Here is a 26,978-nt window from a genome sequence, read left to right as displayed (position 1 = left end):
AGTCGAAGTCTGAAGTTTATGTACACCTTAGCCAAACACATTTAAACTCAGTTTTTCACAATTCCTGACATTTAATCCTAGTAAAAATTCCCTGTTTTAGGTCAGTTAGGATCACCACTTTATTTTAAGAATGTGAAATGTCAGAATAATAGTAGAGAGAATTATATATTTCAGCTTTTATTTCTTTCATCACATTCCCAGTGGGTCAGAAGTCTACATACACTCAATTAGTATTTGGCAACATTGCCTTTAAATTGTTTAACTTGGGTCAAATGTTTTGGGTAGCCTTCCACAATAAGTTGGGTGAATTTTGGCCCATACCTCCTGACAGAGCTGGTGTAACTGAGTCAGGTTTGTAAGCCTCCTTGCTCACACACGCTTTTTCAGTTCTGCCCACAAATGTTCTATAGGATTGAGGTCAGGGCTTTGTGATGGTAACTCCAATACCTTGACTTTGTTGTCCTTAAGCCCTTTTGCCACAACTTTGGAAGTATGCTTGGGGTCATTGTCCATTTGGAAGACCCATTTGCGACCAAGCTTTAACTTCCTGACTGGTGTCTTGAGATGTTGCTTCAATATATCCACGTAATTTTTCTGTCTCATGATGCCATCTATTTTGTGAAGTGCACCAGTCCCTCCTGCAGCAAAGCACCCCCACAACATGATGCTGCCACCCCCGTGCTTCACGGTTGGGATGGTATTCTTCGGCTTGCAAGCATCCCCCTTTTTCCTCCAAACATAACAATGGTCATTATGGCCGAACAGTTTTATTTTTCATCAGACCAGAGGACATTTCTCCAAAAAGTACAATCTTTGTCCCCATGTGCAGTTGCAAACCGTAGTCTGGCTTTTTTATGGTGGTTTTGGAGCAGTTTGTTCTTCCTTGCTGAGCGGCCTTTCAGGTTATGTAGATATAGGACTCGTTTTACTGGGGATATAGATACTTTTGTACCTGTTTCCTCCAGCATCTTCACAAGGTCCTTTGCTGTTGTTCTGGGGTTGATTTGCACTTTTCGCACCAAAGTACGTTCATATCTAGGAGACAGAACTCGTCTCCTTCCTGAGCGGTATGACGGCTGCGTGGTCCCATGGTGTTTATACTGACTCAAATGATGGCAATTAGCCTATCAGAAGCTTCTAAAGCCATGACATCATTTTCTGGAATTTTCCAAGCTGTTTAAAGACACAGTCAACTTAGTGTATGTAAACTTCTGACCCACTGGTATTGTGATACATGAAATAATCTGTGTGTAAACAAGTGTTGGAAAAATGACTTGTGTCATGAACAAAGTAGATGTCCTAACCGACTTGCCAAAACTATAGTTTGTTAACAAGAAATTTGTGGAGTGGTTGAAAAATGAGTTTTAATGACTCCAACCTAAGTGTATGTAAACTTCTGACTTCAACTGTAGGTATTTGTAGTTGTCCACATATTCTAAGTCAGAACAGTCCAGAGTAGTGATGCTGGACGGGCGGGAAGGTGCGGGCAGCAATCGGTTGAAGAGCATGCATTTAGTTTTACTAGTGTTTAAGAGCAGTTGGAGGCCACGGAAGGAGAGTTGTAATGGCATTGAAGCTCGTCTGGAGGTTAGTTAACACATTTTACAATGTCTATGGAACTAGACTCAATTTGTCTCAGTTGTTGAAATATTTACACACGTTAAGTTTGCTAAAAATGAACGCAGTTGACAGTGAGAGGAGGTTTCTTTTTTTGCTTGAGTTATATATTTATTTATTTAACATTTTTCTTCTACTTGTGTAGACAAAAAATGACAATTAACCATTTTAAATTCAAGCTGTAACACAACAAAATGTGTTAAAAGTCAAGGAGTGTGAAAACTCTCTGAAGACTCTGTATACTTCACCTCAAGTCTTTTCCAATTGGTGCTGATGAAGGGAAGTAGACGAGGAGAGGGGAGGAGGAGATTACAGGCAAGGACAGGGGAGGAGATGGGGCGGAGGTGAGGACAGGGGAGGAGGAGAGGACAGGCAAGGGCAGGGGAGGAGTGGGAGGGCACAGGGGAGGAGGAGGAGGAGGAGAGGACAGGGGAGGAGTGGGAGGGCACAGGGGAGGAGGAGGGGAAGGGGAGGAGGAGAGGAGAGGACAGGCAAGGGCAGGGGAGGAGTGGGAGGGCACAGGGGAGGAGTGGGAGGGCACAGGGGAGGAGGAGGAGGGGAAGAGGACAGGGGAGGAGTGGGAGGGCACAGGGGAGGAGGAGGAGGAGGAGGGGAAGAGGACAGGGGAGGAGTGGGAGGGCACAGGGGAGGAGGAGGAGAGGACAGGGGAGGAGTGGGAGGGCACAGGGGAGGAGGAGTGGAGGACAGGGAAGGAGACGCAGAGGGGTGGAGACTGGGAGAGGACAGGGGAGGAGACGCAGAGGGGTGGAGACTGGGAGAGGACAGACTTTTGTAGTGTTTGTTTAAAAACGTATCAAAACCATTTATCTGCCATGCAACCCTAACCCTAACCCTAACCCTAACCCTAACCCTAACCCCTAACCCCTAACCCTAACCCTAACCCTAACCCCTTTATCTCCCTCAGACTGGCTCAGGAGCAGGCAGAGAAGAAGAAGGAGCAGTGTTCTGTCACCTCCAACTCTGTCACCACGACGACCGGCGGTGACTTGGAGACAAAGCAGAGGCGCAAGTGAGTCTGTTTGCCATGATGACAGCGATACAGAGGCAGTCTGTCTAATGGATGTTTGACCTCTTAACCACTGGCGTACTGGGAGTGTTTGCCTGCAGTTGTAGTTGAGTGTTGGTGAATGGTTTATAGTTGAGGTCATCTGCAGTGCCAATGTCTGGTGTAACAGTGGAGACTGCAAACTCTGGGCCATGCATGGTCACCTGTGATGGGGGTTCAAATCGCTGATCTGCAAGTTTTCAATTTTGTCCATTTCTGTTTCCCACTTACCTTTCTATCTGTCTAAATAAAATCCACTTACCTTTCTGTCTAAATAAAACCCATTTACCTTTCTGTCTAAATAAAACCCACTTACCTTTCTGTCTAAATAAAACCCACTTACCGTTCTGTCTGAATAAATAAAACCCCACTTACCTTTGTCTGAATAAATAAAACCCACTTACCTTTCTGTATGAATAAATGTAGATTTATAAATGTAGATTAATGTAGTTATATATTTATAAATATTGTCATATATTTATGAATTTAGTTAAATGTAGATGAATGTAGTCCTTATTATAAATGTAGTCATAGATTTATAAATGTAGTTAAATGTAAGATGAATGTCTTTACATAATTATAGTGTAGTTAAATGAAGATAAATGTAGTTATGTTCTGTGTTCCCCTCTGCTCCTATCTGTAGTCATATAGATTTATAAATGTAGATGAATGTAGTCATATAGATTTATAAATGTAGATGAATGTAGTCATTTAGATGTAGATGCATGTAGTTATGTTTACACATTGGGATCAGATGGGAGATGTCTAAATGGTGTGGTGTGTTATGGGTAATGTTCTGTGTTCCCCGGTCCAGATCCTACTTGACCCCGGTTCGTGATGAGGAGGCGGAGGCTCAGAGGAAGGCTCGATCCAGACACGCCAGACAGTCACGACGATCCACTCAGGTAGGCCCACCTGCCGAGACATTTACATTTAAGGCTCGCCAGACAGATGTATTTATTTTTATTTCACCTTTATTTAACCAGGGAAGCCAGTTGAGAACAAGTTCTCATTTACAACTTCGACCTGGCCAAGATAAAGCAAAGCAGTGCGACAAAAACAACAACACAGAGTTTCACATAAACAAACGTACAGTCAATAACACAATAGAAAAGTCTGTATACAGTGTGTGCAAATGTAGAAGAGTAGGGAGGTAGGCAATAAATAGGCCATAGAGGCAAAATAATTACAATTTAGCATCAATACTGGAGTGATAGATAAGCAGTAGATGATGTGCAAGTAGATATACTGGGGTGCAAAAGAGCAAGAGGGTAAGTAATAATATGGGGATGAGGTAGTTGGGTGGGCTATTTACAGATGGGCTGTGTACAGGTACAGTGATCTGTAAGCTGCTTAACGTTAGAGAGGGAGATATACAGTTGAAGTCAGAAGTTTACATACACTTATGTTGGAGTCATTAAAACTAGTTTTTCAACCACTCCACAAATTTCTTGTTAACAAACTATAGTTTTGGCAAGTCGGTTAGGACATCTACTTTATGCTTGACACAAGTCATTTTTTCCAACAATTGTTTACAGACAAATTATTTAACTTATAATTCACTGTATCACAATTCCAGTGGGTCAGAAGTTTACATACACTAAGTTGACTGTGCCTTTAAACAGCTTGGAAAATTCCAGAAAATTATGTCATGGCTTTAGAAGCTTCTGATAGGCTAATTGCCATCATTTGAGTCAATTGGAGGTGTACCTGTGGATGTATTTCAAGGCCTACCTTCAAACTCAGTACATCTTTGCTTGCATCATGGGAAAATCAAAAGAAATCAGCCAAGAACTCAGGAAAAAATAGTAGACCTCCACAAGTCTGGTTCATTCTTGGGAGCAATTTCCAAACGCCTGAAGGTACCACGTTCATCTGTACAAACAATAGTGCGCAAGTATAAACACCATGGGACCACGCAGCCGTCATACCGCTCAGGAGGGAGACGCGTTCTGTCTCCTAGAGATGAACGTACTTTGGTGTGAAAAGTGCAAATCAACCCCAGAACAACAGCAAAGGACCTTGTGAAGATGCTGGAGGAAACAAGTACAGAAGTATCTATATCCACAGTAAAACAAGTCCCATATCGACATAATCTGAAAGGTCGCTCAGCAAGGAAGAAGCCACTGCTCCAAAACTGCCATAAAAAAGCTAGACTACGGTTTGCAACTGCACATGGGGACAAATATCGTACTTTTTGGAGAAATGTCCTCTGGTCTGATGAAACAAAATAGAACTGTTTGGCCATAATGACCATTGTTATGTTTGGAGGAAAAAGGGGAAGGCTTGCAAGCCGAAGAACACCATCCCAACCGTGAAGCACGGGGGTGACAGCCTCATGTTGTGGGGGTGCTTTGCTGCAGGAGGGACTGGTACACTTCACACAATAGATGGCATCATGAGGATGGAAAATTATGTAGATTTACAGAAGCAACATCTCAAGACCTCAGTCGGGAAGTTAAAGCTTGGTCGCAAATGGGTCTTCCAAATGGACAATGACCCCAAGCATACTTCCAAAGTTGTGGCAAAATGGCTTAAGGACAACAAAGTCAAGGTATTGGTGTGGCCATCACAAAGCCCTGACCTCAATCATATAGACCATTTGTGGGCAGAACTGAAAAAGCGTGTGTGAGCGAGGAGGCATACAAACCTGACTCAGTTACACCAGCTCTGTCAGGAGGAATGGGCCAAATTTCACCCAACTTATTGTGGGAAGCTTGTGGAAGGCTACCCGAAACATTTGACCCAAGTTAAACAATTTAAAGGCAATGTTACCAAATACTAATTGAATGTATTTAAACTTCTAACCCACTGGGAATGTGATGAAAGAAATAAAAGCTGAAATAAATCATTCTCTCTACTATTATTCTGACATTTCACATTCTTATAATAAAGTGGTGACCCTAACTGACCTAAAACAGGGAATTTTTACTTGGATTAAATGTCAGGAATTGTGAAAAACTGAGTTTAAATTTATTTGGCTAAGGTGTATGTACACTTCTGACTTCAACTGTAAGTCACGACGATCCACTCAGGCAGACCCACATGCCTAGACATGTACAGTTAAACACATTAAAGGCTCGCCAGACAGTCAGGACCATCCACTCAGGTCAAAGCTTGTTCAGGAGATGTACAGTGCCTTGCGAAAGTATTCGGCCCCCTTGAACTTTGCGACCTTTTGCCACATTTCAGGCTTCAAACATAAAGATATAAAACTGTATTTTTTTGTGAAGAATCAACAACAAGTGGGACACAATCATGAAGTGGAATGACATTTATTGGATATTTCAAACTTTTTTAACAAATCAAAAACTGAAAAATTGGGCGTGCAAAATTATTCAGCCCCTTTACTTTCAGTGCAGCAAACTCTCTCCAGAAGTTCAGTGAGGATCTCTGAATGATCCAATGTTGACCTAAATGACTAGTGATGATAAATACAATCCACCTGTGTGTAATCAAGTCTCCGTATAAATGCACCTGCACTGTGATAGTCTCAGAGGTCCGTTAAAAGCACAGAGAGCATCATGAAGAACAAGGAACACACCAGGCAGGTCCGAGATACTGTTGTGAAGAAGTTTAAAGCCGGATTTGGATACAAAAAGATTTCCCAAGCTTTAAACATCCCAAGGAGCACTGTGCAAGCGGTAATATTGAAATGGAAGGAGTATCAGACCACTGCAAATCTACCAAGACCTGGCCGTCCCTCTAAACTTTCAGCTCATACAAGGAGAAGACTGATCAGAGATGCAGCCAAGAGGCCCATGATCACTCTGGATGAACTGCAGAGATCTACAGCTGAGGTGGGAGACTCTGTCCATAGGACAACAATCAGTCGTATATTGCACAAATCTGGCCTTTATGGAAGAGTGGCAAGAAGAAAGCCATTTCTTAAAGATATCCATAAAAAGTGTTGTTTAAAGTTTGCCACAAGCCACCTGGGAGACACACCAAACATGTGGAAGAAGGTGCTCTGGTCAGATGAAACCAAAATTGAACTTTTTGGCAACAATGCAAAACGTTATGTTTGGCGTAAAAGCAACACAGCTCATCACCCTGAACACACCATCCCCACTGTCAAACATGGTGGTGGCAGCATCATGGCTTGGGCCTGCTTTTCTTCAGCAGGGACAGGGAAGATGGTTAAAATTGATGGGAAGATGGATGGAGCCAAATACAGGACCATTCTGGAAGAAAACCTGATGGAGTCTGCAAAAGACCTGAGACTGGGACGGAGATTTGTCTTCCAACAAGACAATGATCCAAAACATAAAGCAAAATCTACAATGGAATGGTTCAAAAATAAACATATCCAGGTGTTAGAATGGCCAAGTCAAAGTCCAGACCTGAATCCAATCGAGAATCTGTGGAAAGAACTGAAAACTGCTGTTCACAAATGCTCTCCATTCAACCTCACTGAGCTCGAGCTGTTTTGCAAGGAGGAATGGGAAAAAATGTCAGTCTCTCGATGTGCAAAACTGATAGAGACATACCCCAAGCGACTTACAGCTGTAATCGCAGCAAAAGGTGGCGCTACAAAGTATTAACTTAAGGGGGCTGAATAATTTTGCACACCCAATTTTTCAGTTTTTGATTTGTTAAAAAAGTTTGAAATATCCAATAAATGTTGTTCCACTTCATGATTGTGTCCCACTTGTTGTTGATTCTTCACAAAAAAAAAACAGTTTTATATCTTTATGTTTGAAGCCTGAAATGTGGCAAAAGGTCGCAAAGTTCAAGGGGGCCGAATACTTTCACAAGGCACTGTATATTGTAGATCCACGTTGAGCCAACTGACATTCCAATTCCTACTGTAATCGTACAACTGACATTCCAATTCCTACTGTAATCGTACAACTGACATTCCAATTCCTACTGTAATCGTACAACTGACATTCCAATTCCTACTGTAATCGTACAACTGACATTCCAATTCCTACTTTAATCGTACAACTGACATTCCAATTCCTACTGTAATCGTACAACTGACATTCCAATTCCTACTGTAATCATACAACTGACATTCCAATTCCTACTGTAATCCTACAACCAGACCACTGTGATGTCAGAGACCACTGTGATGTCAGAGACCATGATGTCACACCAAATGTGTTTGATGAATCGTGTGAAAAAAGCAGGAATTTGTTATCTACAGTCCAAGCTATGTCTTCCAATTTAAAACAAATGTTTTACCTTTTATTTAACTAGACATGTCAGTTAAGAACAAATTCTTATTTTCAATGACAGCCTAGGAAACAGTGGGTTAACTGCCTGTTCAGGGGGCAGAACAACAGTTTTTACCTTGTCAGCTCAGGGGATTCGATCTTGCAACATTTCGGTTACTAGTCCAACGCTCTAACCACTAGGCCACCCTGCCGCCCCAATGGCGTGACTGCTGTCGGCATCCATAGATTAGCAGTGGCGTAGTCTACGAGCGATAAGGATATCACTTATTATTGATATCTACATATTGATGTGAATCACACTGCTGCTCTCTCATTTAGCTGTTTCATGTCTTACGAATTGAGGTTGCTGTGTATGTGAACCCAATATAGATTGAATTGAGGTTGCTGTGTATGTGAACCCAATATAGATTGAATTGAGGTTGCTGTGTATGTGAACCCAATATAGATTGAATTGAGGTTGCTGTGTATGTGAACCCAATATAGATTGAATTGAGGTTGCTGTGTATGTGAACCCAATATAGATTGAATTGAGGTTGCTGTGTATGTGAACCCAATATAGATTGAATTGAGGTTGCTGTGTATGTGAACCCAATATAGATTGAATTGAGGTTGCTGTGTATGTGAACCCAATATAGATTGAATTGAGGTTGCTGTGTATGTGAACCCAATATAGATTGAATTGAGGTTGCTGTGTATGTGAACCCAATATAGATTGAATTGAGGTTGCTGTGTATGTGAACCCAATATAGATTGAATTGAGGTTGCTGTGTATGTGAACCCAATATAGATTGAATTGAAGAAGTGTAGGCTGCCTGTCAATCATTGTGCTCCATACTGTCAACAACGAAGACCGGGAAGTGGGGCTTTTATGGCTCAATCAAATTCATGCTGAATAGATAAAATATCCATAGGCCTAATAGACAAATGATCAAAGTCACACGCTTTTTAGAGACTTAAAGGGGCAATCTGTAGTTTCTACATCCATTTTTGGACTTATAAATGAATGATATACATATATACCCATTGATTCTGGAAGTATTTCACTTTAAGATGCCTAATGAGCTTAGTTCAACTGTTATGAGAATCCAAAATAGAAAACAGTTTTTCAACCAATGTTTGTAAACATTGTATATGTAAACAGACATTGTATAGCCTCATAACATGGTTAAAACTAAAATGGCTGGTCAGTGCTTGCATCCGTAGTCATGTCAGTTCATCTGAGAGCGGTTCCATTTCTCCCTCGCTTTATTGTTTCAACTGTGGATTCACCCTTTAAACAGCTTATAGAGATGCCAACAAAACACGGAAACAACAGGACTATTGAAAATAAGAATTTGTTTTTAACTGACTTGTTCAATAAAGGTTACATTTAAAAAAAATGTAATTATCAAAAAGTTACTGATTTAACATGAGCAGCACCTTCTATCTGTTGTCCAATCAGGGCGTGACGCTCACAGACCTGCAGGAAGCTGACAAGACAATGAAGACAGCCCAGACGGACGAAGGGAGAGAGAAGACGAGGAAAGAGGAGGAGGAGGAGGAGGAGGCGGCCAATAAGAGGAGAGCAGAAGAGGGGGTGAGAGCAGTGTTTATATGTGAGGGGGTGTACAACATCATGCAAGTGACGTCACCGACCATGGGACGTACTGCCAGGGTTTGACAACAGGCGGCCCTCGGGGCCTAAACCGGCCCTCGGATGTTTTTTCTTGGTCTCCCCAAGGTTGTTGAAAAAATATATACAAAAATAACTTGAATTTAATTTAGGAAAAATCTGTTCCTAAGTTTTCCCAGGAATAAAAGAGATGTGTCTCAATGTAACCCAGGTATGAAATTACTGTTATTTTCAAATACAATCTCTATTTTGGGGCTTAGTTGTGGTCATCCACTCAGAGAAATATCGTCCCGCGGCTGAATCTAGTTGCCTACCCTGGGATTTTCTTGGTCAGTGGTATTGACGGTGCTGAGTTGTGTTGGTTGTGACTGTTACACCTGTATGTTGGATGTGATCTGTGTTTATGTATTCTGTTATGATTGTATTATTATTGTAGTATTATTGTCTTCAGGAGGTAAGCTGGAGGTCCCGTATCGCCAACCTGCAGAAGTCTGACCTGCTGGGGCTGACTCAACCGGATGGTACCTCTCGCCCCCCGACCTCTAGCCAGGAGACTAGTGGAGGGGAACGTGAGAGCGACCGTATCGCCAGGGAGAGACGGAGGACCAGGAGGAGAGCTCAGAGGGCTGGAGAGGTGAGTGCATTGTAATCTGTCATAGCCATGCTTTATAACCAGGGGTTAGAACTGGTTCAGGGAACAGAACCAAAAACAGGTTCCCAGGCTACTGTAGCCCCTCCCCCCTCTGAATCCCAGGCTACTGTAGCCCCTCCCCCCTCTGAAACCCAGGCTACTGTAGCCCCTCCCCCCTCTGAATCCCAGGCTACTGTAGCCCCTCCCCCCTCTGAATCCCAGGCTACTGTAGCCCCTCCCCCCTCTGAATCCCAGGCTACTGTAGCCCCTCCCCCCTCTGAAACCCAGGCTACTGTAGCCCCTCCCCCCTCTGAATCCCAGGCTACTGTAGCCCCTCCCCCCTCTGAATCCCAGGCTACTGTAGCCCCTCCCCCCTCTGAATCCCAGGCTACTGTAGCCCCTCCCCCCTCTGAATCCCAGGCTACTGTAGCCCATCCCCCCTCTGAACCCAGGCTACTGTAGCCCCTCCCCCCTCTGAATCCCAGGCTACTGTAGCCCCTCCCCCCTCTGAATCCCAGGCTACTGTAGCCCCTCCCCCCTCTGAATCCCAGGCTACTGTAGCCCCTCTCCCCTCTGAATCCCAGGCTACTGCAGCCCCTCCCCCCTCTGAAACCCAGGCTACTGTAGGCCCTCCCCCCTCTGAATCCCAGGCTACTGTAGCCCCTCCCCCCTCTGAATCCCAGGCTACTGCAGCCCCTCCCCCCTCTGAATCCCAGGCTACTGTAGCCCGGTTAAAAAAGGTTAAGGTTAAAAAAGGAACCGAAAGGAACGATATAAACCGGTACTTTTGGGGGTTCAAACCGGTTCAGAACTTTATATTGCTGTTCAGAACAGTGAAGAGAATGGTTCTGTTCTGAACGAAACGATTGGTAAATAATGTCGGTTCCAACCCCTGTAACCCTATTAAAACCTTGCTCATAAGGATGACATCGCCGTCATATATGGGCAGCAGGAAGCAGAGCAGTTAAGAGCTTTGGGCCAGTAACCAAAAGACGACTAGGTAAAATATCTCTCTGTTCCCTTGAGCATGGCTCATAACCCTAATTTCTCTTGCAAGGTGAGTGCATGAGCTAGTCCTGGTTATAACCTTCCAACAGGGCATTATAACCTGTCATAGTCCTGTTTGTAACTGGTTACTAGGTTATATCCTGGTAATAACGTGTCGTAATGAGGACATTGACATCCATAATGAGTGGTTATAAGGTTACTAGGTTTATATCCTGGTAATAACCTGTCGTAATGATGACATTGACATCCATAATGAGTGGTTATAAGGTTACTAGGTTTATATCCTGGTAATAACCTGTCGTAATGATGACATTGACATCCATAATGTATTGTGACCTGCTGATGTCTGTGGTCCTGTAGACTGATGACAACGAGCCCAGTGGAGAGGAGGGGTTTGGAGGCAGTGGGCGCGCCAGCACCAGGTATGGATCTGACCTTTACACTGAACTGTCCTGTTTCCTGACTGTCATACTAGTGAGTCATTATAATATCTCTGTCCTGCTTCCTGACTGTCATAGTAGTGAGTCATTATAATATCTCTGTCCTGCTTCCTGACTGTCATAGTAGTGAGTCATTATAATATCTCTGACCTGTTTCCTGACTGTCATAGTTGTGAGTCATTATAATATCTCTGTCCTGTTTCCTGACTGTCATACTAGTGAGTCATTATAATATCTCTGTCCTGCTTCCTGACTGTCATTATAATATCTCTGTCCTGCTTCCTGACTGTCATAGTAGTGAGTCATTATAATATCTCTGTCCTGCTTCCTGACTGTCATAGTAGTGAGTCATTATAATATCTCTGTCCTGCTTCCTGACTGTCATAGTAGTGAGTCATTATAATATCTCTGACCTGCTTCCTGACTGTCATAGTAGTGAGTCATTATAATATCTCTGTCCTGCTTCCTGACTGTCATAGTAGTGAGTCATTATAATATCTCTGACCTGTTTCCTGACTGTCATAGTTGTGAGTCATTATAATATCTCTGTCCTGTTTCCTGACTGTCATACTAGTGAGTCATTATAATATCTCTGTCCTGCTTCCTGACTGTCATTATAATATCTCTGTCCTGCTTCCTGACTGTCATTACAATATCTCTGACCTGTTTCCTGACTGTCATAGTAGTGAGTCATTATAATGTCTCTGTCCTGCTTCCTGACTGTCATAGTAGTGAGTCATTATAATATCTCTGACCTGTTTCCTGACTGTCATAGAAGTGAGTCATTATAATATCTCTGTCCTGCTTCCTGACTGTCATAGTAGTGAGTCATTATAATATCTCTGACCTGTTTCCTGACTGTCATAGTAGTGAGTCATTATAATGTCTCTGTCCTGCTTCCTGACTGTCATAGTAGTGAGTCATTATAATATCTCTGACCTGTTTCCTGACTGTCATAGAAGTGAGTCATTATAATATCTCTGTCCTGTTTCCTGACTGTCATTACAATATCGCTGACCTGTTTCCTGACTGTCATAGTAGTGAGTCATTATAATGTCTCTGTCCTGCTTCCTGACTGTCATAGTAGTGAGTCATTATAATATCTCTGACCTGTTTCCTGACTGTCATAGAAGTGAGTCATTATAATATCTCTGTCCTGTTTCCTGACTGTCATTATAATACCTCTGACCTGTTTCCTGACTGTCATAGAAGTGAGTCATTATAATATCTCTGTCCTGTTTCCTGACTGTCATAGTAGTGAGCCATTATAATGTCTCTGTCCTGTTTCCTGACTGTCATAGTAGTGAGTCATTATAATGTCTCTGTCCTGCTTCCTGACTGTCGTTATAATATCTCTGACCTGTTTCCTGACTGTCATAGTAGTGAGTCATTATATCTCTGACCTGTTTCCTGACTGTCATTATAATATCTCTGTCCCGTTTCCTGACTGTCATAGTAGTGAGTCATTATAATATCTCTGTCCTGCTTCCTGACTGTCATAGTAGTGAGTCATTATAATATCTCTGTCCTGTTTCCTGACTGTCATTACAATATCGCTGACCTGTTTCCTGACTGTCATAGTAGTGAGTCATTATAATGTCTCTGTCCTGCTTCCTGACTGTCATAGTAGTGAGTCATTATAATATCTCTGACCTGTTTCCTGACTGTCATAGAAGTGAGTCATTATAATATCTCTGTCCTGTTTCCTGACTGTCATTATAATACCTCTGACCTGTTTCCTGACTGTCATAGAAGTGAGTCATTATAATATCTCTGTCCTGTTTCCTGACTGTCATAGTAGTGAGCCATTATAATGTCTCTGTCCTGTTTCCTGACTGTCATAGTAGTGAGTCATTATAATTTCTCTGTCCTGCTTCCTGACTGTCGTTATAATATCTCTGACCTGTTTCCTGACTGTCATAGTAGTGAGTCATTATATCTCTGACCTGTTTCCTGACTGTCATTATAATATCTCTGTCCCGTTTCCTGACTGTCATAGTAGTGTCATTATAATATCTCTGACCTGTTTCCTGACTGTCGTTAAAATATCTCTGACCTGTTTCCTGATTGTCATAGTAGTGAGTCATTATATCTCTGACCTGTTTCCTGACTGTCGTTATAATATCTCTGACCTGTTTCCTGACTGTCGTTATAATATCTCTGACCTGTTTCCTGACTGTCGTTATAATATCTCTGACCTGTGCTTTACCCAGGTCTAACGTGTCATGTAATGACTGTATCGACAGAGGAGGCTCTGAGACCAACGATTACAAGAAGGTAGGGACATGGAATAAAGTTTGAATGGTTGGAAGGGTCTAGTCAATATTTGGGAGTCTGTTTGTTTTCAGACTCTTTCTCTCTCCATGTCTCCCGCTCTCCCTCCCTCTCTGTTTCCGTTTCCCGCTCTCTCCTTCTCTCTCTGTTTCTGTTTCCCTCTCTCCCTTCCGCTCTCTCCTTCTCTCTCTCTTTCCGTTTCATGCTCTCTCTCAAATGGATTGGCATTGTTTTTGCTATATATATATATAGTGGATGAAATTCTATTACAAACATTGCTTGTTATAGTAGAGTGAATTAAACATTTAAAAAAACATTTGTATGAATGAAAAAGTAATGTCTTTCTGTCCCAGCTGTTTGAGGTGGTGTCCAAGGAGAATGGTCAACTCCAGTCTCAGCTGCAGGACACCCAGAGGACCGTCTCTCAGACTAGACTGGACCTGGACAAGGCTACCCAGGTCTGTCCCTCTCACTCACTGACTCACACACACCACTCACCCCGCCCCCCCGGAGTGGACAAGGCTACCCAGGTCTCTCTCTCTCACTCACTGACTCACACACACCACCCACCCCGCCCCCCCCCGGAGTGGACAAGGCTACCCAGGTCTCACACACAGAGACACAGACAGACAGTGGACAAGCCTGCCCAGGTCATACGTTAAGGTTACATTGCTGTGTGTCTTCTATTGAAAATAACCAGGTAGTTTGGTCACCTTCAAGTCGACCTGGGTACAGGAAGGGTGTACGGATAAGCAGTTTAGGTCAAGAGACTGTATAAAATCTTCGCAATGCGCTCGTTAGCATTTGGTTCACATTCTCTATGGGATTTTACATGTACTTGTTGGCATTGCTAACCTTTTGGTGGACTGAGGCTGTGAGGTTAGAAAATAGTGCCCCTTGTGTTCAGTGGCGGTATTACAGAACATCCCTGAATGACAGTGTGGAGACAGCTCAAACACTAACATACATTATATGTTTCATAATGACCGTGATAAACAGTCTCCTACAGCCTTTCAACTTGAACTGCATACTGTATAACACGTATTGACATGAACAATGTTTCTGCTGGTCTGTGTGTTGTATCCTACAGAGACAGGAGCGCTTTAGTGATTGTTCAGCAATGCTAGAGATGGAGAAGAAGGTAAGTCTCTCCTTCCTGCCGTGTGTGGCTTGTGTTGTGTTATATGTACAGTAACTAGTGTCAAACACCTGATGCTGAGCCTAGCCTCATGACTGGCTACTGCTGCCTGAAGCGCTCTCTCTGTCTCTCTCTCTCTCTGTCTCTGTCTCTGTTTCTCTCTCTCTGTCTCTCTTTCTCTCTCTGTCCCTGTCTCTCTGCCTCTCTCTCTGTCTCCGTTTCTCTGTCTCTCTCTCTCTCTCTCTCTGTTTCTCTGTCTCTGTTTCTCTCTCTCTGTCTCTCTGTCTCTCTCTCTCTTTCTCTCTCTGTCAATGTCTCTGTTTCTCTGTCTCTCTTTCTCTCTCTGTCAATGTCTCTGTTTCTCTGTCTCTCTTTCTCTCTATGTCAATGTCTCTGTTTCTCTGTCTCTCTTTCTCTCTCTGTCAATGTCTCTGTTTCTCTGTCTATCTTTCGCTCTCTGTCAATGTCTCTGTTTCTCTGTCTCTCTTTCTCTCTCTGTCAATGTCTGTTTCTCTGTCTCTCTTTCTCTCTTTGTCAATGTCTCTGTTTCTCTGTCTCTCTTTCTCTCTCTCTCTTTCTCTCTCTGTCAATGTCTCTGTTTCTCTGTTAATGTCTGTTTCTCTCTCTCTCTCTGTTTCTCTCTCTCTCTCTCTGTTTCTCTGTCTCTCTTTCTCTCTCTCTCTATCTCTTGTCAATGTCCCTGTCTCTCTCTCTGTCAATGTCTGTTTCTATTTCTCTCTCTCTCTATCTGTGTCAATGTCTCTCTCTCACGTTCTCTCTGTCTCTGTCTCTCATCAGGAGCGTCGGATGTTGGAGCGGCGTGTGGCTGAGCTGGAGGCAGAGTTGAAGGTGAAAATATATAATCTCACCTGGGTTCAAATAGTATCCGAAATCTTTCAAATCCATTATCTGGGCTTGATTGAGATTGCCTGTTGCAATGGAACCAATAGAGAAGCCGTTTGCTAAACGCTCAAAGTATTTGAAAGATGAGCAGAAAGATGAGCAGAAAGATGAGCAGTAAGATGAGCAGTAAGATGAGCAGAAAGATGAGCAGTAAGATGAGCAGTATTTGAAAGATGAGCAGTAAGATGAGCCGTATTTGAAAGATGAGCAGTAAGATGAGCAGTAAGATGAGCAGTAAGATGAGCAGTAAGATGAGCAGTAAGATGAGCAGAAAGATGAGCAGAAAGATGAGCAGTAAGATGAGCAGTAAGATGAGCAGAAAGATGAGCAGTAAGATGAGCAGTAAGATGAGCCGTATTTGAAAGATTAGCAGTAAGATGAGCAGAAAGATGAGCAGAAAGATGAGCAGTAAGATGAGCAGTAAGATGAGCAGTAAGATGAGCAGTATTTGAAAGATGAGCAGTAAGATGAGCAGTATTTGAACCCAGCATGTATTCCACACAGACACTGCATGCACACGCCTGATTACTGCTCACTGTGCTGCAAATCACCAGTGTTGTAGGAGTACGTTGAGCCTGAGTCCGAAATTTCACCCTATTCCCTATATAGTGCACTACTTTAGACCAGAGTCCTATAGAACCCTATTCCCTATATAGTGCACTACTTTAGACCAGAGCCCTATAGAACCCTATTCCCTATATAGTGCACTACTTTAGACCAGAGCCCTATAGAACCCTATTCCCTATATAGTGCACTACTTTAGATCAGAGCCCTATAGAACCCTATTCCCTATATAGTGCACTACTTTTGTCCAGGGCCCTACAGAACCCTATTCCCTATATAGTGCACTACTTTAGACCAGAGCCCTATATAACCCTATTCCCTATATAGTGCACTACTTTTGTCCAGGGCCCTATAGAGTACCACAGTATGACTCATAATACCCATAAAACCTAGCAGTCAAATAGGGAAATGGTTCCAATTGTTTTTCACCATTCATTTTCCCATAAGGGTTCTTAGAAACACTTTGATAATTGTGCAAATCTCTCTGTCATTATAATATCTCTGACCTGTTTCCTGACTGTCATTATAATATCTCTGACCTGTTTCCTGACTGTCATTATAATATCTCTGACCTGTTTCCTGACTGTCATTATAATATCTCTGACCTGTTTCCTGACTGTCATTATAATATCTCTGACCTGTTTCCTGACTGTCATTATAATATGTCTGACCTGTTTCCTGACTGTCATTATAATACCTCTGACCTGTTTCCTGACTGTCATTAAATATCTCTGACCTGTTTCCTGACTGTCATTATAATATCTCTGACCTGTTTCCTGACTGTCATTATAATATCTCTGACCTGTTTCCTGACTGTCATTATAATATCTCTGACCTGTTTCCTGACTGTCATTATAATATCTCTGACCGGTTTCCTGACTGTCATTATAATATCTCTGACCTGTTTCCTGACTGTCATTATAATATCTCTGACCTGTTTCCTGACTGTCATTAAATATCTCTGACCTGTTTCCTGACTGTCGTTATAATATCTCTGACCTGTTTCCTGACTGTCGTTATAATATCTCTGACCTGTTTCCTGACTGTCATTATAATATATCTGACCTGTTTCCTGACTGTCGTTATAATATCTCTGACCTGTTTCCTGACTGTCGTTAAATTATCTCTGACCTGTTTCCTGACTGTCGTTATAATATCTCTGACCTGTTTCCTGACTGTCGTTATAATATCTCTGACCTGTTTCCTGACTGTCGTTATAATATCTCTGACCTGTTTCCTGACTGTCGTTATAATATCTCTGACCTGTTTCCTGACGTTTTGATAACCGTGCAAATCTGTCTCGGACAAGGTGGCTATTATTTAAGACCCAAACTGATCCTAGATCAGCACTCCTGATACTTAGACGCTTTGGGAACCCAGGCTCAGGGTGGTAGATCACTGGTACTGCTATCCAATGGTCCTCCTTTCTGTCACATGTATTTCAGCCCAACAAACAGCTGAAGTCAATGTTAATTGGTTTTCAGCCCAACAAACAGCTGAAGTCAATGTTAATTAGTTTTCAGTCCAACAAACAGCTGAAGTCAATGTTAATTAGTTTTCAACCCAACAAACAGCGGAAGTCCTGACACCTACTACCATACCCCGTTCAAAGGTACCTACTACCATACCCTGTTCAAAGGCACTTAAATCTTTAGTCTTGCCCATTCACACTCGTCTACTCCCCTTCATCTACACTGATTGAAGTGTATTTAACAAGTGACATCAATAAGGGATCATAGCTTTCACCTGGATTCACCTGGTCAGTCTTTGTCATGGAAAGAGCAGGTGTTCTTAATGTTTTGTATACTCAGTGTGTAGGATGCATTGGCTGCATCTATCGTCAGTTTCTCAGCCAATAACAACGCTGCTCCTCTAGGTGCTCGGTGACCTGAGAGCTGACAACCAGAGGCTGAAAGACGAGAACGGCGCGCTGATCAGAGTCATCAGTAAACTCTCCAAATAGATGGAGAGAACGAGCTACAACAGGGATGCCCCCTTGCTTCCTCCCATCATCTCTCACTCCTGTCCATCCACTCCTCCCAGTGCCAAAGAACAAGATGGAGAGAGAGGTGGCGAGGGGGAAACAGATGAAGAGCAGCAGGATAATGTGGTAATCTAAACAGCTTGATTATTACGTCTCTTATTCCTTAGTCCTCCTGACCGGTTGCCGTGGCTTGTTGTGTGTGTGTGTGTGCCTTATGCCCACTTTGAGGACAGCCATGACAACTGTGGTCATGACAACAACTCGCATAGTAGCAACGAGACGTGACAACAGCCAAATGCCCATGACGATGTGCAACGGGGAAAAACACCAATATGCACACAGACATATATACTTCACACACACACACACACACACACACACGACACACCCCTCCATGCACATTGGACCGGTCCAAGGCATCTTGTTCCCTTTACATCGACTCCATCCATAACATGGATCCATACCATAGACCATACCCTGGATCTATACCATAGATCATACCATAGCCCATACCCTGGATCCATACCATAGACCATACCCTGGATCTATACCATAGACCATACCCTGGATCTATACCATAGACCATACCCTGGATCTATACCATAGACCATACCCTGAATCTATACCATAGACCATACCCTGAATCTATACCATAGACCATACCCTGAATCTATACCATAGACCATACCCTGGATCCATTCCATAGATCATACCCTGGATCTATACCATAGACCATACCCTGGATCCATACCAAATATCATACCCTGGATCCATACCATAGACCATACCCTGGATCTATACCATAGACCATACCCTGGATCTATACCATAGACCATACCCTGGATCTATACCATAGACCATACCCTGGATCCATTCCATAGATCATACCCTGGATCTATTCCATAGACCATACCCTGGATCCATACCAAAGATCATACCCTGGATCCATACCATAGACCATACCCTGGATCCATACCCTGGATCTATTCCATAGACCATACCCTGGATCCATACCATAGACCATACCCTGGATCTATACTATAGACCATACCCTGGATCTATACCATAGACCATACCCTGGATCTATACTATAGACCATACCCTGGATCCATTCCATAGACTGTACCCTGGATCTATACCATAGACCATACCCTGGATCCATACCATAGACCATACCCTGGATCCATTCCATAGACCGTACCCTGGATCTATACCATAGACCATACCCTGGATCCATTCCATAGACCTTACCCTGGATCTATTCCATAGACCATACCCTGGATCTATACCCTGGATCTATACCATAGACCATACCCTGGATCTATACCATAGACCATACCCTGGATCCATTCCATAGATCATACCCTGGATCTATACCATAGACCATACCCTGGATCCATTCCATAGACCATACCCTGGATCTATACCGTAGACCATACCCTGGATCCATACCCTGGATCTATACCATAGACCATACCCTGGATCTATACCCTGGATCTATACCATAGACCATACCCTGGCTCTATACCATAGACCATACCCTGGATCCATTCCATAGACCATACCCTGGATCTATACCATAGACCATACCCTGGATCCATACCCTGGATCTATACCATAGACCATACCCTGGATCTATACCCTGGATCTATACCATAGACCATACCCTGGCTCTATACCATAGACCATACCCTGGATCCATTCCATAGACCATACCCTGGATCTATACCATAGACCATACCCTGGATCCATTCCATAGACCATACCCTGGATCTATACCGTAGACCATACCCTGGATCCATACCCTGGATCTATACCATAGACCATACCCTGGATCTATACCCTGGATCTATACCATAGACCATACCCTGGCTCTATACCATAGACCATACCCTGGATCAATTCCATAGACCATACCCTGGATCCATACCATAGACCATACCCTGGATCCATTCCATAGACCATACCCTGGATCCATACCATAGACCATACCCTGGATCCATTCCATAGACCATACCCTGGATCTATACCATAGACCATACCCTTGATATATACCATAGACCATACCCTGGATCCATTCCATAGACCATACCCTGGATCCATACCATAGACCATACCCTGGATCTATACCCTGGATCCATTCCATAGACCATACCCTGGATCTATACCATAGACCATACCCTGGATCTATTCCATAGACCATACCCTGGATATATACCCTGGATCCATTCAGTTGTCCGTACCCTGGATCCATTCCATAGACCATACCCTGGATCTATACCCTGGATCTATTCCATAGACCATACCCTGGATCCATTCCATAGACCATACCCTGGATCTATACCCTGGATCCATTCCATAGACCATACCCTGGATCCATTCTATAGACCATACCCTGGATCTATTCCATAGACCATACCCTGGATCTATACCATAGACCATACCCTGGATCCATACCATAGACCATACCCTGGATCCATACCATAGACCATACCCTGGATCTATACCATAGACCATACCCTGGATACATACCATAGACCATACCCTGGATCTATTCCAAAGACCATACCCTGGATCCATACCATAGACCATACCCTGGATCTATACTATAGACCATACCCTGGACCCATTCCATAGACCATACCCTGGATCCATACCATAGACCATACCTTGGATCCATTCCATAGACCATACCATGGATCCATTCCATAGACCATACCCTGGATCCATTCCATAGACCATACCCTGGATCCATACCATAGACCATACCCTGGATCTATACCCTGGATCTATTCCATAGACCATACCCTGGATCTATTCCATAGACCATACCCTGGATCCATACCATAGACCATACCCTGGATCTATACCCTGGATCTATTCCATAGACCATACCCTGGATCTATGCCATAGACCATACCCTGGATCCATTCCATAGACCATACCCTGGATCCATTCCATAGACCATACCCTGGATCCATTCCATAGACCATACCCTGGATCTATACCATAGACCATACCCTTGATCTATACCCTGGATCCATTCCATAGACCATACCCTGAATCCATTCCATAGACCATACCCTGGATCCATACCATAGACCATACCCTGGATCCATTCCATAGACCATACCCTGGATCTATTCCATAAACCATACCCTGGATCTATTCCATAGACCATACCCTGGATCTATACCATAGACCATACCCTGGATCCATTCCATAGACCATACCCTGGATCTATTCCATATACCATACCCTGGATCTATACCCTGGATCCATTCCATAGACCATACCCTGGATCTATTCCATAAACCATACCCTTGATCTATACCCTGGATCCATTCCATAGACCATACCCTGGATCTATTCCATAAACCATACCCTGGATCTATTCCATAGACCATACCTCTTAATCTGGTAGTGTCTTTCATCAATGTGTTTTGAACCCACCCTTCCTCCTCCTCACACACTACTAAAGTCCACATCCCAAATAGCACCCTATCCAATATGTAGTGGATTACTTTAGGCCTCTAGTCAAAAGTAGTGCACTAAATAGGGAATAGGGTGCCTTTTGAGGACGTTTCCAGACCACAGACACACTCCATGCTCCTTTAAATGACCACAGACACACTCCATGCTCCTTTAAATGACCACAGACACACTCCATGCTCTTTTAAATGACCACAGACACACTCCATGCTCCTTTAAATGACCACAGACACACTCCATGCTCCTTTAAATGACCACAGACACACTCCATGCTCCTTTAAATGACCACAGACACACTCCATGCTCCTTTAAATGACCACAGACAGAGCAGTCTGTTGACCACTGCACTTTACTTACAATCAGGCAGGCAAAGCTAAGCGATCACAGATCAGTGCAGCACCAGGCAAAGCTAAGCGATCACAGATCAGTGCAGAACCAGGCAAAGCTAAGCGATCACAGATCAGTGCAGAACCAGGCAAAGCTAAGCGATCACAGATAAGTGAGGCTTCGCCACCATCCTGAGTCATACTATACAAAACAGCTCGTCTCCTACACGAATCTGCATCCCAATAATCTCTCCTATCTCCTGACGTGTGCACTCCGTCACTAATGTAAAAGTATTGGAAAGGTGCAGGCCTGGGCTTCAAGATGGTTTCACCATGTTCTTTGTACCAGGATGCATAGGACACCCTCCTCAGGTTTCTATTGGCTAGGAAGGAGGGGGGTGAGAGCTAGTTTACCACCTCAGACCTGATGATAGAGACTTGCTGTTCTGGAAAAGCCTATATACTATGCATTGTTTTTCATTATTATTATTATTATCATGATAAAATATTATTTTCATATTTTTTACATTTATCTGATGTCAATCTCTCCCGCTTTGAAAGGGAGGCAAATAGTTTGTTATCTATATTATATTACACATGTATAAATAAATAATATTAGTCATGAATGAATAATAACAACCTTCAGAAGTGAATTCCATGTGTCCCCCCCATGTTGGTCTAATATATTAAATGATGACGAAACCTAATAAACGATGTGTGTGTGTCTGCATCCAGTGTTTGATTTCATTCTCTGTCTGTCTCCAGGGGTTGACTGTGTGTCTGTCTCCAGGGGTTGACTGTGTGTCTGTCTCCAGGGGTTGACTGTTAATCTGTCTCCAGGGGTTGACTGTCTCCAGGGGTTGACTGTCTCCAGGGGTTGACTGTTAATCTGTCTCCAGGGGTTGACTGTGTGTCTGTCTCCAGGGGTTGACTGTTAATCTGTCTCCAGGGGTTGACTGTCTCCAGGGGTTGACTGTCTCCAGGGGTTGACTGTTAATCTGTCTCCAGGGGTTGACTGTCTCCAGGGGTTGACTGTGTACCTGTATCCAGGGGTTGACTGTATGTCTGTCTCCAGGGGTTGACTGTGTACCTGTATCCAGGGGTTGACTGTGTGTCTGTCTCCAGGGGTTGACTGTTAATCTGTCTCCAGGGGTTGACTGTTAATCTGTCTCCAGGGGTTGACTGAGTGTCTGTATCCATGGGTTGACTGTTAATCTGTCTCCAGGGGTTGACTGTGTGACTGTCTCCAGGGGTTGACTGTTAATCTGTATCCAGGGGTTGACTGTCTCCAGGGGTTGACTGTTAATCTGTATCCAGGGGTTGACTATCTCCAGGGGTTGACTGTGTGTCTGTCTCCAGGGGTTGACTGTTAATCTGTATCCAGGGGTTGACTGTATCCAGGGGTTGACTGTGTGTCTGTCTCCGGGGGTTGACTGTGTGTCTGTCTCCTTGGGTTGACTGTGTGACTGTATCCAGGGGTTGACTGTGTGTCTGTATCCAGGGGTTGACCGCAAGACTGTCTCCAGGGATTGACTGTGTGTCTGTATCCAGGGGTTGACTGTATCTAGGGGTTGACTGTGTGTCTGTATCTAGGGGTTGACTGTGTGTCTGTATCTAGGGGTTGACTGTGTGTCTGTATCCAGGGGTTGACTGTATCCAGGGGTTGACTGTGTGTCTGTATCCAGGGGTTGACTGTGTGTCTGTATCTAGGGGTTGACTGTGTGTCTGTATCCAGGGGTTGACTGTATCCAGGGGTTGACTGTATCTAGGGTTTGACTGTGTGACTGTATCTAGGGGTTGACTGTGTGTCTGTATCCAGGGGTTGACTGTGTCTAGGGGTTGACTGTATCCAGGGGTTGACTGTATCTAGGGTTTGACTGTGTGACTGTATGTAGGGGTTGACTGTGTGTCTGAATCCAGGGGTTGACTGTATCTAGGGGTTGACTGTATCTAGGGGTTGACTGTAAGACTGTATCTAGGGGTTGACTGTGTGACTGTCTCCAGGGGTAGACTGTGTGTCTGTATCCAGGGGTTGACTGTATCTAGGGTTGACTGTGTGTCTGTATCCAGGGGTTGACTGTATCAAGGGGTTGACTGTATCTAGGGGTTGACTGTGTGACTGTCTCCAGGGGTAGACTGTGTGTCTGTATCCAGGGGTTGACTGTATCTAGGGTTGACTGTGTGTCTGTATCCAGGGGTTGACTGTGTGTCTGTCTCCAGGGGTTGACTGTATCTAGGGGTTGACTGTGTGACTGTATCTAGGGGTTGACTGTAAGACTGTATCCAGGGGTTAACTGTGTGACTGTATCCAGGGGTTGACTGTGTCTGTCTCCAGGGGTTGACTGTATCTAGGGGTTGACTGTGTGTCTGTATCCAGGGGTTGACTGTGTGACTGTATCCAGGGGATGACTGTGTGTCTGCATCCAGGGGTTGACTGTGTCTAGGGGTTGACTGTGTGTCTGTATCCAGGGGTTGACTGTGTGACTGTATCCAGGGGTTGACTGTAAGACTGTATCCAGGGGTTGACTGTGTGTCTGTATCCAGGGGTTGACTGTGTCTAGGGGTTGACTGTGTGACTGTATCCAGGGGTTGACTGTGTGACTGTATCTAGGGGTTGACTGTGTGACTGTATCCAGGGGTTGACTGTATCCAGGGGTTGACTGTGTCTAGGGGTTGACTGTGTGTCTGTATCCAGGGGTTGACTGTATGACTGTATCCAGGGGTTGACTGTGTGACTGTATCCAGGGGTTGACTGTGTGACTGTATCTAGGGGTTGACTGTGTGTCTGTATCCAGGGGTTGACTGTGTGTCTGTATCCAGGGGTTGACTGTATCCAGGGTTTGACTGTGTGACTGTATCCAGGGGTTGACTGTGTGTCTGTATCCAGGGGTTGACTGTATCTAGGGGTTGACTGTATCTAGGGGTTGACTGTATCTAGGGGTTGACTGTGTGTCTGTCTCCAGGGGTTGACTGTGTGTCTGTATCCAGGGGTTGACTGTATCCAGGGGTTGACTGTCTGTCTGTATCCAGGGGTTGACTGTATCTAGGGGTTGACTGTGTGACTGTCTCCAGGGGTTGCCTGTATGTCTGTATGTATGTCATTTGTAATATTTGTATTGGTTGAGGAAAATGTCTTCCATTTTGAGTAGTTTTGTTCAAGCTCCTTCAGAGGTAGCCTTAGAGTTGTGTACTAAGGAGCAATTCATTGAAATTGCTGAACATTATCAGATTGAGATTGTTGATAAAACAATTAAAGAGACTGTTAACTAGATTAAAGCAGGGTCTTAGAGAAATGGGTGTTTTTTGGGGTCAGTCTGCTAGTAGTGAGGGTGCAGGTTTTCAGTCTAGCCCTTCATTAACTTTTGAGCCGCAAAGGGAGCTGTTGCAAATGCAGTTAGAGAGAGAGCGATTGAGAAATGTTAATAGACCAGAAGGACTACCACAGTTTGATGGTTCACAGAATCTTTGTTTGTTGCCTAAATTTGATGAGTCAGATCCAGACACATACTTTGGTTTATTTGGGCGTATTGTGGAAGCTAGAGCTCGGTCAGATTTGGACATGACTGTTGTTGCAATGTGTACTTACAGGTAAAGCACGTGAGGCTTTTACAGCACTGAGTGTAGCTGACAGTAACATTTTTGCTAAGGTTAAATCAGCAGTTCTGAAGGTCTACAAGCTTGTGCCAGTGGCATATCGTCAACGTTTTCGTTACAGGAGAAAGTTAGATTCACAAAACTGTTCTAAGTTTGTTCGTGATTTTGACTTCTGCATTTAATCGTTGGTGTACAGCTTCTGAAGTTAGTACTTTTGAGGGTCTGTCTAATTTGATTGTGTTAGAACAGTTAAGAAATTCTGTGTCTGACCAGGTTGCTACATACATGAATGAACGTGAAGTTAATAAGTCTCCAAGTGATGCAGCAGTCCTTGCAGATGAGGCATACACACATACAGTAAAAACCATTTTGAGACAAACAGTGACATGTACCATAAAAATAACTTTACTCCTAGAAATAGTAGGTCACCTTTTTTTGGGGCTTCTTTCCAAAGGCCTCAGCAGATGTTTGGGTCTGGAGGACTTAAAGCACCGGTTAATGCAAATACCTGTCGCTGCTGTTTAGTTGAAGGACATTGGAAGAAAGATTGTCCTCTGCTTAAATCAAAAAAAGTCAGGTCAAGTTAAACCTGCTGTGATGGCAAGTCCTGTTACAGCCTCTGACCACCAGGGTGAGCTTTTTCAGCCACTCGTTGAGTTTGATTCTCAGTCTTCCCACTGTGATTTTTTTTCAGCCTTTATTTCAGATGGTGTAGTGTCCCTGGTAGATGGCAACAAAAATGTTTAAATCAAGATCTTAAGAGACACTGGAGCTTTAGATTATTTTATTCTGGAATCTGTTTTGCCGTTCTCTAAAGAGTCTGATACTGGCAGTTGTGTAATGGTATGTGGTATTGGTTTAGTTCCATTCTCTTGTCCTTTACATGAAGTTACCCTAAAATGTGGTCTGGTAGAGGGTGATGTAGATGTTGGGGTTAGACCCCATTTGCCAGTAGAGGGAGTCCACATGATTTTGGGGAATGACTTGGCAGGTAGTAAGGTGTGGGCAGATGGCAAACTAAACATCTGTAAGAAGCAACCTTCAGTGTCACCTGCAAGGGAATCGCCGGATCAAAACTATGTCTCCTGAGGTATTTCCAGTTTGTGCGGTTACCCGCGCGGCCTCTCGTAAGGAGATTGAGAGTAA

At 43.7% G+C, this 26,978-nt stretch overlaps 1 protein-coding gene across 4 annotated transcripts in view; it reads left to right on the top strand.

The window, feature by feature from the left end:
* Positions 1 to 22,968, top strand: part of LOC110501253 (protein phosphatase 1 regulatory subunit 12A) — a 71,609-nt gene extending 48,641 nt beyond the window's left edge. For all 4 annotated transcript variants that reach the window (XM_036961033.1, XM_036961034.1, XM_036961026.1 and 1 more), the window contains 10 exons: positions 2,543 to 2,647; positions 3,498 to 3,588; positions 9,308 to 9,442; positions 9,930 to 10,112; positions 11,478 to 11,539; positions 13,771 to 13,834; positions 14,185 to 14,289; positions 14,922 to 14,972; positions 15,768 to 15,818; positions 18,313 to 22,968. In XM_036961033.1, the coding sequence (XP_036816928.1) occupies positions 2,543 to 2,647; positions 3,498 to 3,588; positions 9,308 to 9,442; positions 9,930 to 10,112; positions 11,478 to 11,539; positions 13,771 to 13,834; positions 14,185 to 14,289; positions 14,922 to 14,972; positions 15,768 to 15,818; positions 18,313 to 18,399 (934 nt within the window). In that variant the 3' untranslated portion in view covers positions 18,400 to 22,968. The remainder of the gene's footprint in view (positions 1 to 2,542; positions 2,648 to 3,497; positions 3,589 to 9,307; positions 9,443 to 9,929; positions 10,113 to 11,477; positions 11,540 to 13,770; positions 13,835 to 14,184; positions 14,290 to 14,921; positions 14,973 to 15,767; positions 15,819 to 18,312) is intronic.
* Positions 22,969 to 26,978: the final 4,010 nt, after the last annotated feature.

The sequence above is a fragment of the Oncorhynchus mykiss genome, chromosome 2 (assembly GCF_013265735.2).
Source record: "Oncorhynchus mykiss isolate Arlee chromosome 2, USDA_OmykA_1.1, whole genome shotgun sequence".
In the NCBI taxonomy this organism is placed as follows: Eukaryota; Metazoa; Chordata; class Actinopteri; order Salmoniformes; family Salmonidae; genus Oncorhynchus; species Oncorhynchus mykiss.
The sequence above is the reverse complement of the archived record's forward strand: the minus strand, read 5'-3'. Positions and strand labels throughout refer to the sequence as shown.